Raw genomic sequence first — 19,839 nt, forward strand, 5'->3', positions numbered from 1 at the left:
AAGGCGAAGTTACACAAAAATAGTTATGACCTGGAAACTGGTATTTGAAGTAAAGTTATGAAATGTAATAGAAATTCAACATATAAAATGATATAAAATGTAAACAAATGATTTACTGACAGCTGGTCTGCTGTGCTGTAACGTAATGCAGGGATTATAGAGTGACAGGACGCGTACAGTCATTTCTTGGTCAGTTACAGTTATTTCTTGGTCAATTCTAAGTTGCTTCATATTATGCAGAGCCGCTTCGATGGGTTGGCATTCTCGAACCCGAACTCTGCAAGTGTTTGACACGGAGTTAAGCGCTGATACCGTGGAGTGGTGCCCATTACCACAATGGTCTCATGTTCTGGCATGTGGGACTTACCAACTTCAAAAAGGCGATGATAAGGTAATTAATGCAAAATATATTTTGATTTTATTTTATGGAAGTGTGTGTGTGTGTACTATGTACCCAGAAATTACCAAAATGTCCAAAATCCTCCCTTTAGGGACGTCCTCATTTGTAAAGCTGGTATACAAATATAAAGTAGGCTAATTTTTTTTTAAATGTAAAAATGCAGAAAGTTTTGTGTGATGGGTAGGTTTAGGGGTAGGGTTAGTGTAAGGGGTTAGAATATACAGTTTGTATAGTATAAAAGCCATTACGTCTATGGAATGCCCCCATTTAAATAGCTAAGTAGTGTGTGTGTGTGTGTGGTATTATTAGTTGTATCAACTGGCCACATCTACAAATTGTTTTCTGTTAACCGCAGACAGCAGAAGACTCTACTGCCCTGAACAGAATCGGTCGACTTTATCTGTTTCACTGTAATCCGCAACCATCGTTCATCCCTCCATTGACAGAGACTCAGAGAATAGACACTCCAGCTATACTCGACCTCAAGTGGTAAGGCAGTCTCACTATTCATTCTGCTCACTACAATTCACTCTTAACCTACTCCTTTACACACTATATATGTTTTTGTGGTTTTTTGTACATTCTGTGTATATATTTTGCATATTGTTTATATGTGATGGCGTGGATCCATCCATTCTCCACACCTACAGTAAGTAGTCTCTGGCTGAGCTAATGAAACACCCTGGACAGATGGTCAGTAATGCCAAGTGGTGCTCACTGCAGAGGCAAATGACGTCCAGCTCCACCTCTCTGGACCTCATGGGTTGAGCTTGACCTAGTCCAGCTCCACCTCTGTGGATCTAATGGGTGGAGGGATAGAGTTATGGGTAGAGTTAGGTTGTGGTCGGACCTTCTAGCTCCACCCCTCCAGTAATGGCATGAATGCTGATTCAGATTCTTATAGCTATATTTGAATTCCTCAGGTGTCATGTGCCGATATCAGAACGTCCATTGTTGGGTATGGCCACTGCAAGTGGAGAAATCCAGCTGTACAAGCTTATGGAACCTCAGGTGACCAATCAAACTCATGCTGCATGAGGAGATGCACATTCAAGGACTGTGATAGATATAATAAAAGTTAAGCTCTATTAGCAGCACCAATTATTAATTGAGGTTAAATCCATAGCCACTGGAATGTTTTTGGAAATGCATTACCACAATTATAATTAATATGAATTATTGAAATTCTATTATTAATAATACATACATTTAGAATCCTCCTGCAGCTCAGGGCCCAAGTCCGCCTAACATTATAGGCATCGGACACTATGTTAAGATGTTTTATTGCTTTTGCTTGATTAAGTGTCTTTTGCATGTATGGACTGTGTTTCCAGTAGCAGGGCACCTGTGGTCTGGAGTGTGAGTTGAAAGCAGAGTTGGGTCCTGAAAAACTAGCCTTGTCTTTAGACTGGTCCACAGGGAGAGGTGACAGGTAAGGTGCACTCATCATTGATGGACTGATGATTTGCCATTGCATTTGTCTCTGTATATTATGGTTACTGTTGTCTTTTTGCAGCAGTGATGTGCGTGTGGTGTCCAGTGACTCAAGCGGCTCTCTCACAGTGCTGTCTCTGGGGGAAGCCAGTTTAACTGCTGTGTGTCAGTGGAAAGCTCATGACTTTGAAGCCTGGATATCAGCATTTAGTTACTGGGATACTCAGATTGTTTATTCAGGTATGAGGAAAACGAGCAAGCAAAAGGAACTGTTTGTCACTGTTGTGCTGTTATGTGTATCGTCATTGCTTTAGTGTTGTTATTGCTAACTAAAACTATAAAAAAATAATTTTTGATAATTGAAACAAAGCTGGAATAAAAAAAATAAAAAAATACATTTCATGGAAATTTGAAATGGTGCCTTGGTAACTAACTGAAATAAAATAATTAAACACTAAATAGAAGTATTTGTTTAAATTAAACTAATTACATTATAAAAGCACATAACAAAATTCAAAAATATAAAAATAAAAGCTAATTAAAAATATTAATAAATACTATAATAGTATAAAAATAACACTGCATTGATTTATCTTTTCATGTAAATGTATTTATTTGTATCATTACTTTGTAACACTATAATAAGGTTCCATTTGTTCACATTAGTGAACTACATTAGTGAGTGAACATGAACTAACAATAAAAAATACTTTATGTATTAAAAATACATTTATTATTATTATTATTTCATTTTAATTTCAGCATTTACAAATACATTATTACAATCAAAAGTTGTGTCTGTTAATATTATTTAATGGACCTGAGCTGACATGAACTAACAATGAACTGTTGTATTTTATTAACTAACATTAACAAAGATTAATAAACACATGTATTGCTCATTGTTAGTTAATGTTAGTTCATGCATTAATTAATTTGACCTTATTTTAAAGTGTTACTTATTACTTTTTATAATTGCCATCTCAGGTGGTGATGACTGCAAACTAAAGGGCTGGGATCTGAGAATGGGTCCCTCTTCCCCCACCTTCACCAGCAAGAGGTGAGACAGTAGCTGTGATGTTTCATTAACCAACATTACTTTTAGCCTTTGAGTCCACTTAATTAGGTTCTATATGCTGTTTATGCACAGTCATGGTAAATAAATACTACTGTCCTGTCTCAGACACACTATGGGAGTATGCAGCATACACAGTAACCCCCATCGAGAGCACGTACTAGCCACTGGGAGGTAGGAGGCAACTGAAAATATAAAACATGAATTATAAATCTAAAAGAATAATTAATTATTGCAAAAATCATCATTACAGTCTGTGAGAAAAGAGTCTTTTCCCTTAGTTTCTGCTGAAGCAATCATCAAAAACACAATATTGAAGTATATGACGTGTACATGTTTTGTCCCTCTTGTAGCTATGATGAGAACGTGTTGCTCTGGGACGGGAGGAACATGAAGACGCCCCTGAATGAGACTGCAGTGGGTGGTGGCGTGTGGAGACTCAAGTGGCACCCCAGTCAAGAGCACCTGCTGCTAGCTGCATGTATGCATAATGATTTCCATATTCTCCACTGCCAGAAAGCTATGGGTAAGAATGACTGTTAATCTTTGCCACTGTCTATGCCAATGATAAATATGCACACTATCGTTCGAAAGTTTGGGGTCAGTGAATTCTTTTTTGAAAGAAATTATTTTTATTCAGCAAGGTTGCATTTCAAATCAACTTTCTATTCTGTAAAGAATCCTAAAAATATATATCACGCTTTCGTCAAAAATATTAATCAGCACAACAGTTTTCAACGCTGATAATGATAAGAAATGATCAAAGAAGGAATCATGTGACTGGAGTGATAGCTTTGCCATCACAGGAATAAATTACATTTTAATATAGAAAGGTTATCTTATTGTACTAATATTTCACAATATTACTGTTTTTACTCTTTTTGTGATCAAATATATGCAGCCTTGGTGAGCATAAGAAACTTCTTTCAAAAAATTACAATCGCTACAGACCCCAAACGTTTTACCTGTAGTGTAATTTACCATTCTTCATAGTAACTTTTGGTTTCTCCCTAATATCCACATTTGTAGAGGGACAAGATGCACCATGTTCTGTTCTGGCCTCTTATATTCTACACAACTCTTTAGCATATGGAGCAGACTGGTCCAGACTCCCCCTAAGCAACTCCACGCCCCCCTCTCCTCAGGAACCTCCCCAAACCAGCGTTGGGCTCACAGAGTCCGGAGGTCATCTCAGGATCCAGTATGAATCGCCCACTGCCAGCTTTGATACCTCTCTGGAGGATGACTCGGGGCAATACGTACCTGATCATTGTCTTTTACCCGAAAAAAGATCAGCTCCAGACCCCTTCACCAGCCCTGTCAGAGACGCCCAGTCTCTGTCCTGCCTGATGGCTACCTGCTCCTTCTACGACCACATGATGCACGTTTGGAGATGGGACTGGAGCCCAGAGGAAGAACAGATGACGTCTGAACCCGCCCACTCTTCCTGAACACAGTTGCTATGATTGGGCTTTTGTTATGAGGTTATTGGGGACTGCGCATTTCAACAGTGTCCTGCTGAAACGTCTGCAGTATTGCTTTGTATTCAATACATGCAATTTTGGAAAATGTCATTTTCTGACTATATATTGTAGCTAGAAAATGTTACGATTTTTCTAGTGTGATTAGTCCCAATTTAGTTTTACATTGAGAAGTAGACCGACACCTTTTATAACAAATAAACCATAACAATAAATTCAAGTGTCTACATTTATTTGTTCTGTAAAATAATTTTTCTAAGGCAGGGGTTTTCTATCTTTTAAATGCCAACGACCCTTAAATAGGATCATTTTTTAATAGGATCATAAGGGTCCGCATGTAAGGGACCCTCATCCTAAAATGTAAAAGGCATCTATATAGTTTTTACTTGCACTGTGAAAAATAAATATGTCAAATATATTATTTGGAAAATATTTAGTCTCTGATAAGTTACATTGTTACATTTTCTTTTCCTAATCTTTACAGTACTGTATTTTATTTACTCATTTATTCACTTATTTTAATCTATTATTTATTATGTATTTATTTACTCATTTACTTTATTTAATCTAACTTGTATTTATTCTTTTTTATTGTATTTTTTTAACACCTGTTCTGTTAACATTTCCACTGAGCCCCTAACACTTCTTTGTGGCCCCCTCGACCCCAGTTTAAACCCCCCTGCTCTACGAAATTATTCAATGGCAATAAATCAGTTTTGCTAAGGGTTAGGCATTTTTTATTCCAGTAGTTTTTAAATAATTTCCAAATAAAGAGTCAAGTATGAAATGGTTTTAATCTTAGATGATATCTGTTCATGGAAAATTCTAACAAAACATAACCTGCTTGTTTACAGTCCATTGCAAAGCACTGAAACACAAAGTCCATCTAACGAACAAAGTTCTTGGGATACAGCTTGAACAGCTTCCCCTCTTGTGTTTTCTCCAATCCGTATTTCTCAAGATTGTCCACGTTGAAAACCCCTTCCTCAATGTCTCTTTCGATCTGTGGGGCCACCACCTGACTGAAGAGCTTCGCTGGAGTCATGGGCTCTTCTGTCCCTGCTGGGGTCTTGTATGACACGTAGGGTTTCAGGCTAAATCCTTCCAGGTTAGGCACCACAAACTCTGGTACCATGGCCTGTACAGGTATGAACTTTCTGCTTGAGGTGAGAACTCCTGTGGGTCTTGCGCCTCTGCTTTTGTAGAATGTCCTGGGCCCACGCTTGCTCGTGAACTCCGCCATTCTGTCAGCTCCTCTCACGAGTCCCCGCGTCAGCGCTGACAGCACCCCCATTTAAGAGTGATTTATCTGCAGCAATAACCTGTATCAAAATCAATGTATTTATTTTAAACAACTAATAACATTATTTTTGTTTCAAAATCGATTTCATTTAATTATATTTTAAACAACTTCATAACATTATTATTTATTTAATTTAATTATATTTTAAACAGTCTCATAACATTGTTTCAGTAAATGTAATGGTATTTTACACAATTTCATAACATTTCTGTAATTGTATTACTGTAACTTCAATGAAAATGCATTTATGGCACCCATGTGCCGCATTAAGCAATCCTTTGTATTGTTTGAGTGAGATCCTATTAACATTGACTATGATTTTACAGTAGTAAGAAAACGGTGGTAATTTTGTATTTTGGGCAGAAACTAGCTGCTATAGTATAATACGAAGAAGTTGCAGCAGAGCAGGTGATGCTCCATGTCCATTATGTTGGTAGAGCACCACCAATAGTAAATAATAACGGTCATCTTTAATAAATGATGTATTTTTGCATAGTAAGGAAGAATGACAACAAAATGAACAACAATATAATCTTTTTGAAAGTCGTCTCACTGTATTCAGGTTAAATAAATGCTGGTTCAAAATGAAGGATGGAAGATACTATACAGTTGTGTAACGTTAGTTGAAATCGTTCACTGCATTCACTTTTCAGAAATCATAAAATAAAATAATGAAAACGTCGCTGGCCACATATGAAGTATAATGTAATTAGATATCATAGATCATTAAAAAAGACCCACACTCACCTTGAACGGTGTGCTACTGTGCTTTCAAGAAGATCACTACGTTACGCGTAGTAAAGAAATCAACTGTAATTGGTCAGATCAGCACGAAGACAGCCAATAGGAGCAGCGAATATTGATTAGAGGCTCTATGTCTGTCATCGGCAGTGTTGCCATATCCGCTTGTTATTAAATACTTTGGGCTTGTTTTCTCATAAACTGTGATAAATGTCCTACTATGCTGCAGATTTACCATTATTGCTTGCATAGTTTGTTTCTTAGCGCCACCGTCGATTCGTAAATGCGCCCGCCCCGTTTCCTCGGGCAGGAGAGAAATGTATTGGTTTGGAATATATGCACAGTTTATTTAGTTTTATAAGTCATGTTTTAACTATTTTAATAATAATAATAAAAAAAACTATATATTTATAATGAAAAAGAATTAATTTGCAGCAAGTTGCAGTTAAACAAAATGTATGTTTTAGGTTTATGCTAAAGAACATCTGATCAATGAAATTAAGCAATTCTCATTTCTTGATAATCCAAATCCAAAAAAGAGGCTAATTTTGAGCATATTGAATCAGCCCGGGAGGATTGTTTTTCTTAAAGGACCTGGCAACACGTGTATTCAGTGGGAAGTGAATGGAACCCCTGGGAGACTCTAAAGTACATTGAGTGACAAAAACAGAGTTTGGAAACGCCGTTCAAAAGGTATTTTTCATTTATTCATGGACATTATTTGCACGCAGGATCTCCGCGTTATACAATGAAATAATGTTTTTCACAATCGTGTTAGTTAACGTTACACTGATTGGCAAGGTAACGTTATTTGATTAACGTACAAGTGAGTGTTTACAGCCGCGGCTTGAGTGTAAACAACACAACTGAGTTAACCTCTGACCGAGAGCCACGTCCGTCCGTCATGCAGCTCCTCCTGAAACAACAAAACTCTCATTTACAATATTCTTCCTTTCGGTGCAACACACTTACAATTTAAGTTTTCGCGTCACCTTCACTCTTCGTTGAGCGTTTGACTTTTCCTCCTGGTAGAAGGTCTCATAAATCACACCACATGGTGTCAGATTGCAGTGAGTGAAGGCAGTGTCAGATGGTTCCCTGACTCAGGTTCTTGCCGGTCTTTTTGTCAAAATCCCTACCACTGCCATTTTCAACAGGCCAGACTCAAATTACTTATTTTTCCAGTCTCACTTGTTGTTGCTATGACATATTTTGCAAAGTGAGCTGCTATTGTATGAAAATTTTAACCCATATTTAGTAGAATTAGGTATTATGTCAACTATTTTAACCTTGTAATTAACCGTGGGTCTCTGAGGGTTAAGCATGTACATAGAGATTGTTTTATGCCACTTAAATAGGTATTGCATATTGTAAGAACATTGTGAGTTTTTATGAAATTAGATTTGAGATGTGTGTCAAATGTGTTTATTTCTGTTGTCTCGTCTCTGGAAGATATGGATGAGAAAGAACAAGATGATACGTGCAGTATATTTCCGGTAAGACATCTCAGGGAAGCCATTGCCGATTTTAGATTTTGATTTTAAACTAATAGCTAACACGTGTATCAGTGAGTGTCTCTAAATAAATTAATTAATACATGAATAAAGCCATGCTCTTTATACTACTAAAGTCACTTGCAGTACGCTATTTAAAGGGAACACCATTAGATTAAACTGGACTTTGTCCAAAAGCATTAGTCTTGTGATTTACACAATGAAACAATGATTGAGCAAGACTGTGATCTGATGACTCCACATTTCCCAGATCAATCTCACTTGAGATTGAACCAGTAACCTTTATGTTAGCCGTTTTGCCTTTGTGTTGTAGTTGCTCGGGTTCTCTTTTCCTGTAAGGTGTGGTTTATAATCATGATTTTGGTTGCACTTTTGTGGATTCTAGGCAGTCCTGCCATCTGGGAGTGAAATCAAAGCCCGGGTGCAGAACTTCATAGAGGATCAGTTGCAGACCACCATGGTATATGACAATTCCTCATGTTTTAGTGAATTAATAGTCCATAATGTTTGTCTTGCAAAAGTTTATTTATTTATTTTTTTTTCCCCATTTCATAATACAGTGGACTGGTGTGTTGATTGGAGCTGCTGTTGCAGTTTCCCTTATAAGTATTGTTACCTTTTTTCTGCACAGAATATACAAGGCTGGTGAGTGTGTGATCATTTATGATTTAGAGTTTTCTCACCACTAGGTTTATACTTATTTTAATAAGCACAATATAGACAGATAAATGTGAAATAGACAGTTCTTATAATGCCTCGTATTTTGAGTATTTTTAACCAACTGTTTTACTTTTGATTTTCCAGGAGAAGAGCAAACTGAAGGTCCTAAATATCGTTTCAGAAAAAGAGACAAAGTGCTGTTTTATGGCAGGAAGATAATGCGGAAGGTACCAGAACTTTCCAGTGTGTTACTTTCAACAAAACTGTGGTTAACATGATAGTCATGTGATGATTTTTAAATTGCAGTGTTGTTATTTGTGGCCATTCAGGTCCAGACCTTGTCCTCACCACCCACCTCAGGTCCAGTATCTCAAAAGCGAACCAGAAAAAGAACAAAAGTATTGTCGATAGCTCGCAAGTATGTGAAAAGTCACAGATGAAGAACGAACATACATTTTAAACAAACCATGTCTACCAAAGCATCTTAACATCCTATCCATCTCTTGATCAGAATCCTGCGTATCCGAAGGGAGCCACCAACCCTTCAACCGAAAGAACCTCCTCCTTCCCTCTTGGAAGCAGATCTGACTGAATTTGACATGCAGAGCTCTCACCTGCCCTCTGAAGTCCTGTATATGCTGAAAAATGTGAGGTTGGTACCTTGTCATTTCATCTTACAAGAGCTATCGATTCTTTTCCATAATAAACAGTGCACAGAATCCAAGGTCTAATGATCTGGCAATGTTGTTCGGCACCTAATGAGTTGTGATATGTTCTGTTTCTCAGGGTTCTGGGTCATTTTGAGAAGCCTCTGTTCCTGGAACTGTGTCGGCATATGGTGTTTGTGCAGCTGCAGCAAGGGGAAGGATTATTCCGCCCAGGTGACATCGATGACAGCATCTTCGTAGTGCAGGATGGACGTCTTGACCTGTGCATCCATGAGAGTGTAAGAACCAAACGGTCTCAAAATACCTGTTTTTAATCTTTCCTACTGAAAACAGGGTTGTGTTCTGCCTATTATAGAGATATACCAATTTATGACTAAGCGTATTTTTCTTTCTCTGACTCAGGATGGGACTGAGGTTGTGGTGAAGCACGTTTTGCCTGGAGACAGTGTTCACAGTCTTCTCAGCATCCTCGATGTCATCACTGTAAAACCCATCTGGCCTCTTTTTTACCCACTCTGATATGCAAATGTTTGTATTTTGACCTGTTTTCATGCCCACTGAAGTTTTAAATTATGTCTCACGTTTGAAACCCGGATTCCACAGGGATATCCAGCTCCCTACAAAACCGTCTCAGCCAGAGCAGCAGCCCGAACTACTGTTCTCCGCCTCCCTGCGCAGGCTTTCCAGTCCGTCTTCGAGAAATACCCAGAGACCCTAGTCAGAGTTGTTCAGGTATAATCTAAATCCTAATATACATTCCCCCTTAAAAGTGGGGGTCGTAACTTTAAAAAAAGGTTTTGAAAGAAGCCTCTTATGCTCACAAAGGCTGCATTTTTATCAAAAATACAGTAAAAATAGTAATATTGTGAAATTTTATGTTTTAAACATTTATGTTTTCAAATGTAATTTATTCCTGTGATGGCAAAACGGAATTTTCAGCAGCCTTTACTTCAGTATTTTTCTAAAAAATACAAAATGAGACTCCAGTCAAATCAGTTGTTAGAAATACTTGTTTATTGTACATATGACAGGACAATGTTTTTTGTTAATGTTTTTTTCAGATTATCATGGTGCGACTTCAGAGAGTTACCTTTCTTGCCCTTCACAACTATCTGGGCCTGACCACAGAACTTTTCAATCCGGTTAGATGTTTATCTATAAATCACGTTCTACTTTTGGAAAATATTTTACACTATTACAGTAGGCTATTTATTACAGTACATACGTTGAATAGTCTATTTCTGTCACATCATGTAGGAAAGTCAAGCTGTTCCACTGGTGTCAGTGGTTGGTGTTGTAGGAGAGGTCAATCCAGGCAAAGGACTACGCAGACAATCACAAACGATTGAGGAAGTGTCTGACAAAGTCCCACAGAGGTCCTTTGACCATTACAATGACACAAGTCAGATATACAGAGGAGAGGGTATGATGTGTTTACTTAATGCAGTTAAATGCAAATATTTCCTGTGAATCATTTACACATGCAGACTGTAGACTTTTTGTGCTGAATGGCTTTCCAATAAAATTGTTTAAATATTCCTATTATTACCTTAATAATAAAAAAATATATTTCTTAGAGTTATAAGACAGCCTGTGGGTCTTACTTGCTCTTTTGTTTTCAGATGGTGGTAAGCCCATTCGTTCAGAAAGTCCAACCACTTTATTCAGGAAGTCTCGCTCACTGTCAACCCCTTTCGACAGTGCACATGGTAGTGTTTCACCATGCACCTTTTACAAAATACCCAATACTAACTTGGTTCTCAAATATCATGCATCCCTACCTAGCTTGAATACATTCATAATGAACATGTTTGAGTGTGGTAATGTGTGCTTATCCTACAGCTGGGTCTCCTGACCAGAATATGGCCTTTGACAGAACAAGCATTACAAAAGAGAATGCCCCTTCAAGTCCTATTGTCATTCATAAGGTACCTTGGCATCATTCTATCACAAATTCAAAGAAGAAGCCATAAACTGTTTTATTTTTTATATTTGTTAATATCCTGTACATTGCATGTGTGTGTTTATCTTTCCTCCTGTCTGAAGTCTATTCGGAAGAAGTCGGTGACTCTGCAACATTCTCCTTCAGCTGTGTTTCACTACTCAGACACTGGGGGTCACTCCAGCCACATTCACCACTGTAAAGTGAATGCCATTTTTCAAGCTGCCAAGAAGGACTTGCTCAAGATTATACAGCTTCAGGTCAGGCCACATTAATTATATTGTTCTACTAAAGTGAGAAGTTTAATTACAATATGGAATATTGCCATATAAGTATAAAAATACTTTGTGCTCCAGGACTCCAGTCTTTTGGAAGATAGGGTGACTCTGAGACAAGTTAAGGCGGGGTCTGTGGTTGCAAGTGAGGGAGACCAGGTAAGAACTCAGAAATTTCACCAAAAAAAAAAAGTGATAATTACAATTTCAATTTCAATTCACGTGTGAATCCATTTCTACTTTGTGTCTGTGACAGGATGTGAGCGTGCTGTTTGTCATCTCAGGAGCTCTTCATGTGTACCAGAGACAGATTGACAGAGAAGATGAAACGTGTCTTTTTGTGACTCACCCTGGAGAGATGGTGGGCCACCTGGCTGTTCTCACAGGAGAGCCTCTCATCTTTTCTGTGCGTGCCCACCGGGACTGCTGCTTCCTGTCTATCTCCAAAGCACACTTCTATGAGTATGTGATGTGCACCAAATTTCACTTAAGGCAATTAAAAATTCTAGCAAATGTACTCTCTGCCTGCTGTGAGAAAATTCAAGATGATTATGCACATCTCAACTGATTAAAATAGGGAAAAATCATAATTTGATACTTTTTTAGCAGTTATATAGTGAGTAACAAGCTATTAATAACATTGTTTCTGAAAATGAAGCACAGATACCAAGCAATGAGGTCTTTTCCCCCCTTGTTTTCTTTTGGTTTATCAAAACCTTCTTAGTTTTTGTTATTTTTTTTTTTTCCAACATATTTACTCGCCTTTAGGTTTTTTTGTAGGTCACAAATCAAAAATTATAATAAAATAATTATACAAAAAATAAATGAATTTAAATAAAAAAAGAATTATATAAGAATTAGAAACATTTTCTTTAAAATTGTGTCAAATTATATACAGCATATCAGAACCCTGATTAACATGTCAACTGTACAACGTATACTCTAGGATAATGCGTGCCGAGCCTCGAATGGTGTTACATGTAGCTCACACGGTGGTACGGAGGGTCTCCTCCTTTGTCCGACAGATTGACTTTGCCCTGGACTGGATGGCACTGGAAGCCGGACGGGCTGTCTATAGGTAAGCACACTTTTCCTAGACAATCTCTCAGTTCCAGATCTATATATCTCAGGTCACTGCTCTGCTCTTTGATGTGAATAATAACCTGAGAATGCATGTATTGCATTGATTTTTCTTTTTTGTCTTTCTCAGACAAGGTGATAAGTCAGACAGCACTTTCATTGTTCTGAGTGGCCGCTTGCGCTCTGTCATCATGAAGGATGATGGGAAAAAAGAGCTTGCTGGAGAGTATGGACGGGGAGACCTCATTGGTGTGGTGAGTGGTGATATATACATGTATGTATGCATGTACTACTAATTTCTAGTAGTTTTCTAGAACTGGAGTTTTTGTTTCTGTATCTGTTAGCTTTTAGCCCATCTGTATGCTAGTGTACTTTTAAAAGTTGACAGAGTAAATTTTTATAAGATATATTTTAAATGTACAGTATTTCTCTCCTAGGTAAAATCGCCCATTTTGATGAAATCATCTCCTATTCAAAGCCATATTATATACTTATCCAATGAAATTTCCTCTCCTTGTAATACCACCTTCTACATAGTTTCAATAGCAAGTAATAGGCTGTTGACTATTTATAAAAGCTTTACTAAGAATTTCATTACAGTAAAGACAATAATTTTGAATCCTTTTGTAGGTTCTTTTAACAAATGCTGCGGCAGTTTCCCTCTGTTAAAAGTATGTGTGTTGGTGTTAGGTGGAAACTTTGACTCACTTGAACAGAGCCACTACAGTCCATGCAGTCCGAGACTCTGAACTGGCCAAACTGCCTGAGGGAGCTCTCAACTCTATTAAGAGGAAATACCCACAGGTTAGACCATACACTCATTAACAAATCTCATGATATTATATTGCATATATATTAACATGTTACACTCTTTCATAGGTTGTTACTCGTCTGATTCATCTTCTTGGGCAGAAAATCTTGGGTAACATGCAGCAAGTGAATGATCCACTATCAGGTGTGTGTTTGTGAAACATTTGTGTGTGTGTTTGCGTTTTGTATTTTTCCTGATGAACATTAATGATCTCCACAGTGCGTAGCCTGGGTTTTCACACCCCAACCAGCAAGTGGGAAGCAGGTAACCCAGCTGCTAATCTGTCAACGGTCACCATTCTGCCTGTTTCTGAGGAAGTGCCTTTGACTGCCTTCACGCTGGAGCTGCAACATGCTCTCAGTGCTATTGGTCAGCTATTAGTCTCTTTTCCCTCCTTAATTTGCCTCAAAGTTAACCTGATACTAAGTCTTAACTATCTTCATTTTGTTTTTTTTATTAGGCCCCACTTTGCTTCTAACCAGTGACATCATTAGACAGCATCTAGGTGTTGCAGCCTTGGACAGGTGAGAGTTGCATACAGTACTTGCATACTATGCACTAAAAGTGTGTACCTCACTGGTAATGGAAAACATACTTTTAAGTATGTATAAAACAGTATGCCATCTTGATTTTACAGACTCCATTGTAACATTTGCATGTAGGTGTTAACATCTTGCTAAACTCATTACCTTAAAAATCATTAATAGGGCCTACTTAACTCTTAGGTTCACTGAAACCCACTGGAAATATCATCAAGGCATATTTGACATGCTATTTTCAATATACTATGATTTGGGGCGCACATTCTAATATTGCATGCCATTTAAGATGGATAGTATGCAAATTGAGATGTAGTGTAGTTTTTTTCTAGTAACATTAGTCAGACGTTGTCTTTTTTGTTTCCTGTGATTTATTGTTCATATACAGTACTTTATTATTTCCTTTTCAGTGTTCATGAGTACCGTTTGTCAAGCTGGTTGGGTCAACAAGAGGACATCCACCGGATTGTTCTGTATCAGTCTGACAGTTCTCTGACTCCTTGGACTCAACGTTGCATCAGACAGGCGGACTGCATCATCATCGTGGGTCTGGGGGAACAGGAGCCCACTGTGGGAGAGGTGAATTGTCATTAAAAAGGTTTTGTATATAAATACTACTTTAGAAGAGTATTTTAAGCAAGCAAATCCAGTCATATCAGTTGCCTAACTATTTATTTCACAAAGAGGGGATTGCCTCACAAGGGCCAAAATGATGACATCAATTAATTTAATTTCTGCACATGCATTTCTATGAAATTATTTGGTAAACTGAGCTTTTTGGCTTTGTTTGTGGTATCAGCTGGAGCGTATGCTGGAGAGCAGTGCCGTGAGAGCTCAGAAGCAGCTGGTCCTGTTGCACCGTGAGGACGGGCCTCCACCCAGAGGAACCGCAGAATGGCTCAATATGCGCAGCTGGATCTCTAGACATCTTCATCTGTCATGTCCCCACAGGGTCTTCTCCAGGAGGAGTCTACCCAAACTGGTACTAGTGCTAACATTATTATAGTTTTAGCAAATGCCTATATCAAGCCTGAGGACCCACGGAAAATCCATTTTCCAAACCACTTGTCCTATGTAGGGTTGCGGGATCCTGGAGCCAATCCCAGGGTCTCAGGCCATAGGCAGGGAAACACCTTGGATGGATGGCCAGTCTATTCAAGGGCAGCCAAGGAATAATAGTTCACACAAAAATTCTTAACATTTTCTCACCTTTAAGTTCTTCCAAACCTTTATGACTTTTTTCTTTTTTTTGCGGAATGAACAACTTTTTGTTTTTCAATATTTATAGCAGAATGCATGATTTCCATACAATGATAGCTAATAAAAATAAAAATATTTTTTTTTGTAATGCACCTTTCTTATTCTCAAATACATAAAACAAGCAAAACAATACATAATACATGATACATTCATTCTAAGAATAAATTAAAAGCACTATTAAAAAGGTGTTTTTGAAGCAATTTCTTTAAAAATAATAAAATGAAGGAGCTTTCCTAATGAAAGCAGGTAATGTGGACCACCACTGTCAAGCAAGATTTGCAGTGAATTTTACACTGTTTAAGCAAAGTTTTCATGTGACTTCAGAAGATTTAGAACATGGCGTATTACTATTGTGACTATTTTATGAAGATTTTATGGTGATTTTAGTCCTTTTTTGTACTTGACAGCACCTGAGGGTTTATAGAAACATGTTATCTCACAATCCTATCCTATCTGTTTAGTAGCTTCACTGAGAAAGTATAACTTTTCAAATCTTAAGCCAGCAATTCCCAATTGGACCCATCCAATTTCATTTTATGTAACATGAACGTTCTTCAAATCATTTTCTGTGTCTAATCTAATCATTATCATCTTTTATCCGTGCAAACTCCCACTTTCCTCCCATCCTGTCAGAGAGAGATGTATCAGCGTGTATTTGAGAAGCCTCCCGACCGGCATTCTGACTTCTCGCGTCTGGCTCGGATCCTGACAGGAAATGCTATCGCTCTGGTGCTGGGAGGAGGTGGAGCCAGGTACGAATCTGTCTTCCCCTTTATTACCAATCCTCCTCAATCCACCTGGCCTGGTGCCAACAACATTTCTCACTTGAATAATCTAGTAAAAGCATGTTGATATTAGTGGAACATTGACTGATTTTCCCCGTACTTATTCAATCATTGTAGTTTAGTGGTCTCTTGAAGTGTTTATCCTTTGCACTATTACAAGTGTCTTGTAATTTTTGTGCCCATCAACTAATCATAATATAGTCATTTCTAACCCATTAGTGATGTTTTGGGGTTCACATCCTCAGCATGTCTCTCGATGATAGCGACTCTTTGTCTACTCTCTGTCCCTGCCTGCTCTCAGTCATAATCAGCGACTTTTTAAAGGTGGGTCAAAACATGATATATAAGGGGGCATAAAATGTGTAATCTGTCTAATCTACTTTCACATAGTGGTAGCTTAATTTTTCAATTGTGTAATTCTGTTACTGCAATTATATGAATATCATGTTATAAATATTTGCGTTTCTGTGACCATATATGCTTGTCATCTTGACTTTTTAAATCTTTTTATACAGACTTTGTTTACATATGAAGTATGTTTAAAGGTGAAGTGTTTAATTTAATAATAATAATCATTATCATAGGTTTCCCAAATCCTCCTGCCACCCCTTTTGCTCTGCCTTCTCTGTCATGTATCAGTCAAGCATCACAGGAGCAGTGTTCACACTCTTTGAGGAAATCAACCTAAAAATTCCTGACTGTTAGTTGTTTTTACACATTAAACTGGGATGAGAGATGGAAAAAATTCTCACTTTACCTTTAAAATGCTTTATAAAACGATACTAATATCACACAACGCACTAGTGAGAACTCTAAGCTCATGTGTGAATATGAAACCACACTATACCCACAGAGGCTGCTCTCAGGTGGGCATCATTCGGGCATTGAGTGAGGCGGGGATCCCTGTAGATCTGATTGGCGGCACCTCCATCGGTTCCTTGATAGGAGCGCTCTATGCTGAAGAGCGAAGCGTCAGTCGTATGACTGTCAGAGCACGCCAGTGGGCCATGGTGAGACCTCTAAGCACTGAACACTAACATTCATGCATGTAGAACCATCATTGAGATTTCTTTTTTTTTGTGCACAATAGAATTTTGGATCCATATTTAGGAAGATCACAGACTTGACCTACCCAGTGACATCCATGTTTACTGGAGCATCGTTTAACTCCAGCATTAGTGCAGTCTTCCAGGACAAACAGATTGAGGTTCAATTTATTGGCACTTGCCACTGCACAATAAAATAGTATATAAACATCATATTCTTAAATAAGTCTAAACTTTCTGCATATCTCTTTTTTTTTATGATAGGACCTTTGGATCCCGTATTTCAACATCACCACAGACATCACTGCCTCTTCCATGAGAGTGCACACTTATGGTTACTACTTTTTCTCTGTAACTTGTCATCTCCATCTCATCTTTTGTGACAGATTATAGCATGTACACTCTTTTTTTTTTAGGCTCTCTGTGGAGGTATGTGCGTGCCAGTATGTCTCTCTCTGGATATCTTCCCCCTTTATGTGACCCTAAAGATGGGCACTTGCTCATGGATGGAGGCTACATCAATAACCTACCTGGTTAAGTGTCCTATTGTACTCTTACATTGCAAAAGTTGAGATGCCAATTGCAAAATTACAGTTTATTTTTGGGATTACATATACAAATTTTACCTGCTTGCATACTCCCATAGAGCCATATATACCGGTACTATTACTATAGCAAATCTCATGGTTTATCATTTATCTTATTGCCTGACTGTAAACTGCTACATGTAGAAAAGCATTTTCTAGATATTTTAAACATTAACTGTATAAATATCTGTAAAGCTGACACAGCTCGCTCCTTGGGTGCCAAGATGGTGATTGCCGTTGATGTTGGTAGTCAGGATGAGACCGATCTGACCAACTATGGAGACTCTTTATCTGGATGGTGGCTGCTATGGAAACGCTTGAACCCGCTGACAGAAAGAGTGAAGGTCAGAATCATCTTAATGTGTTTTCTCCAATTGCATTGATTATAAGTAATGCATTCTTACCAAATGTATGGAAAATCCTAAAACTTCTGTATACATATCTGTATATATATATATATATATATATATATATATATATATATATATATATATATATAAATAAAAAAGGAATATATACAGTGTATATATACTGTATATATATATATATATATATATATATATATATATATATATATATATATATATATAAAAAGAAAAAAATACTTTTTTAAAACCTTTATAAATTAAAAAAGAGTGATTCCCTTCATTACTTTACTTCTTGCATTCTTTGGACATAGATTTTATTTCATCACAAAAATATGCATTTTTTGATATTCATGACTTCGTATCCTCTAGGTGCTGAACATGGCAGAGATTCAGACCCGTCTGGCCTACGTGTGTTCTGTGCGTCAACTGGAGCTGGTAAAAGACAGTGACTACTGCGAGTACCTTCGACCACCCATAGATCGCTATGGCACATTGGATTTTGGCAAATTTGATGAGATTGCTGTGAGTGGCCTGTCATCCTCTCATAGAAACTTCTGTTGCCTTGGCTTTGACGGCAGCAATGACTTTTCTGGTGTTGCAGGATGTTGGCTACCTGCATGGGAAAACCGTGTTTGACGTGTGGTGTCGGAGTGGGGTGAGGGAGACGATGCTCAAAGACCAACATCAAGAGGAATTCCACAAATCTAGGAGCACAAATGTAAGGGCCTTTGAATGAGCTTGGCTTATCACAGCATCAGGCTGTTTCCTCACAAACTCATTTCCTGGTTATCTGTCCTTCAGGTGACCTGTCCCAATGCTTCTTTCACCGATCTGGCTGAAATAGTGTCCAGAATAGAGCCAGCGAAGCAGGCCATTGTGGATGGTGAGGAATAGACCATCTTTACACATGTCCCTTTTCCATGTCGCTTTCTCATCTTTGTGTTGTTTCTTAAATTCTCTCGCACACAGAGGAGTCTGAGTACCAGACAGACTGTGATGAAGATGCAGTGCTGTCAGACTTCGATTTGCAAAACAGTGAGCATACAGAAGAAGAAGAAGATGAAGAAGAGGAGGAGGAGACCGCAGATACAGCTGATACAGTAAGATAACTGCAAAGATGTGTTAGTTATAGTTTTAGTGCGATTAAACATAATATTAATGATTTTTAACTTCCAAACAGGATGATGACATGGAGATCAGGACAAGGCGACATGGAGCACTCAAACACAGCAGCCATCATACCACCTGACCTCAAATACCTCTTTTCCAAGAGGTTTCGATCATTTCACAGTAGCCTTGAGCCTTTACACTAATGATCAAAAGTTTGGAATAATTTTTTTAAGTCAAGACTGCATTTATTTAATGAAAATACACTAAACAGTAATATTGTGAAATATAATTGCAATTTGAAATTTCTATATATATTTTTAAATATATTTTAAAATGGGATTTATTCTTGTGATGGCAAAGCTGAATTTGGTGCTCAAGACACATGTCTTATTATTATCAATGTTGAAAACAGTTGTTCTGCTTACATTTTCTTAATAGAAAGTTCAAAAGAATATAATTTATTTGAAGTAGAAATATTTTGCAACATTATAAATATCTTTGCGGGCACCTTTGATCAATTACAGTTCTTTTAAATTGTATATCTCAGTATTACTGTTTTGTTTCGTTTTTTTTGTATTTTTGATTCAATAAATGTAGCCTTGGTGAGCATAAGAGACTGGTAGTGTATAAGGGGATTTTAACAAGTGACATTATCAGTATTGAGTTAACTTGAATTGTTAGAAACTAACAGGTAATTTGAAAAGGATCTTAATAGAAAAAAGCAAGTATTATGTTACTTCTTATTCCTTTAATTTTCCAA

The 19,839-nt window shown here is 37.6% G+C and overlaps 3 protein-coding genes across 5 annotated transcripts; 2 read left to right on the forward strand and 1 right to left on the reverse strand.

Annotated features, from left to right (window-relative positions):
• The first annotated feature begins 120 nt into the window (after positions 1-120).
• Positions 121-4,595, forward strand: dph7 (diphthamide biosynthesis 7). 3 transcript variants are annotated; one of them, XM_056244049.1, is made up of 9 exons: positions 121-391; positions 756-889; positions 1,324-1,411; positions 1,738-1,832; positions 1,920-2,074; positions 2,822-2,894; positions 3,018-3,083; positions 3,263-3,435; positions 3,939-4,595. In XM_056244049.1, exons 1-9 carry the CDS (start codon positions 251-253, stop codon positions 4,358-4,360), a joined length of 1,347 nt encoding a protein of 448 aa, XP_056100024.1. In that variant the 5' UTR covers positions 121-250; the 3' UTR covers positions 4,361-4,595. The 3 variants fall into 3 exon arrangements, with proteins under 3 accessions (XP_056100024.1, XP_056100025.1, XP_056100023.1); XM_056244050.1 differs by having other exon boundaries at positions 1,741-1,832; positions 1,917-2,074; positions 3,939-4,594; XM_056244048.1 differs by having other exon boundaries at positions 1,917-2,074; positions 3,939-4,593.
• Positions 4,596-5,165: 570 nt separating this feature from the next.
• Positions 5,166-5,742, reverse strand: mrpl41 (mitochondrial ribosomal protein L41). The gene has a single exon (XM_056244044.1). It carries the CDS (start codon positions 5,682-5,684, stop codon positions 5,277-5,279), a length of 408 nt encoding a protein of 135 aa, XP_056100019.1. The 5' UTR covers positions 5,685-5,742; the 3' UTR covers positions 5,166-5,276.
• Positions 5,743-7,019: 1,277 nt separating this feature from the next.
• On the forward strand, positions 7,020-19,402 carry pnpla7b (patatin-like phospholipase domain containing 7b). Its single transcript, XM_056244043.1, has 36 exons — positions 7,020-7,127; positions 7,887-7,930; positions 8,334-8,408; positions 8,509-8,593; positions 8,753-8,835; positions 8,938-9,026; positions 9,120-9,260; positions 9,395-9,554; positions 9,679-9,759; positions 9,880-10,008; positions 10,338-10,418; positions 10,534-10,699; positions 10,899-10,985; positions 11,119-11,204; positions 11,323-11,478; positions 11,575-11,652; positions 11,750-11,955; positions 12,440-12,571; positions 12,704-12,827; positions 13,264-13,377; positions 13,453-13,528; positions 13,604-13,753; positions 13,845-13,908; positions 14,334-14,502; positions 14,723-14,905; positions 15,817-15,935; positions 16,822-16,978; positions 17,059-17,175; positions 17,279-17,348; positions 17,431-17,547; positions 17,797-17,945; positions 18,339-18,491; positions 18,571-18,687; positions 18,771-18,852; positions 18,939-19,069; positions 19,150-19,402. Exons 2-36 carry the CDS (start codon positions 7,889-7,891, stop codon positions 19,216-19,218), a joined length of 4,038 nt encoding a protein of 1,345 aa, XP_056100018.1. The 5' UTR covers positions 7,020-7,127; positions 7,887-7,888; the 3' UTR covers positions 19,219-19,402.
• Positions 19,403-19,839: the final 437 nt, after the last annotated feature.

The sequence above is a fragment of the Rhinichthys klamathensis genome, unplaced genomic scaffold, assembly GCF_029890125.1.
Source record: "Rhinichthys klamathensis goyatoka isolate OS25496 unplaced genomic scaffold, OSU_Roscu_1.1 h1tg000899l_1, whole genome shotgun sequence".
NCBI classification, from domain to species: domain Eukaryota; kingdom Metazoa; phylum Chordata; class Actinopteri; order Cypriniformes; family Leuciscidae; genus Rhinichthys; species Rhinichthys klamathensis.

Coding starts and splice junctions, on each gene's coding strand:
- mrpl41 (XM_056244044.1), bottom strand. CDS start 5,684: ATGGGGGTGCTGTCAGCGCTGACGCGGGGACTCGTGAGAGGAGCTGAC.
- pnpla7b (XM_056244043.1), top strand. CDS start 7,889: ATGGATGAGAAAGAACAAGATGATACGTGCAGTATATTTCCG. Junction 8,409..8,508: donor ATCAGTTGCAGACCACCATG/GTATATGACAAT, acceptor TTCATAATACAG/TGGACTGGTGTGTTGATTGG. Junction 10,700..10,898: donor TCAGATATACAGAGGAGAGG/GTATGATGTGTT, acceptor TTTTGTTTTCAG/ATGGTGGTAAGCCCATTCGT.
- dph7 (XM_056244048.1), top strand. CDS start 251: ATGGGTTGGCATTCTCGAACCCGAACTCTGCAAGTGTTTGACACGGAG. Junction 890..1,323: donor GCTATACTCGACCTCAAGTG/GTAAGGCAGTCT, acceptor TGAATTCCTCAG/GTGTCATGTGCCGATATCAG. Junction 1,412..1,737: donor ACAAGCTTATGGAACCTCAG/GTGACCAATCAA, acceptor TGTTTCCAGTAG/CAGGGCACCTGTGGTCTGGA.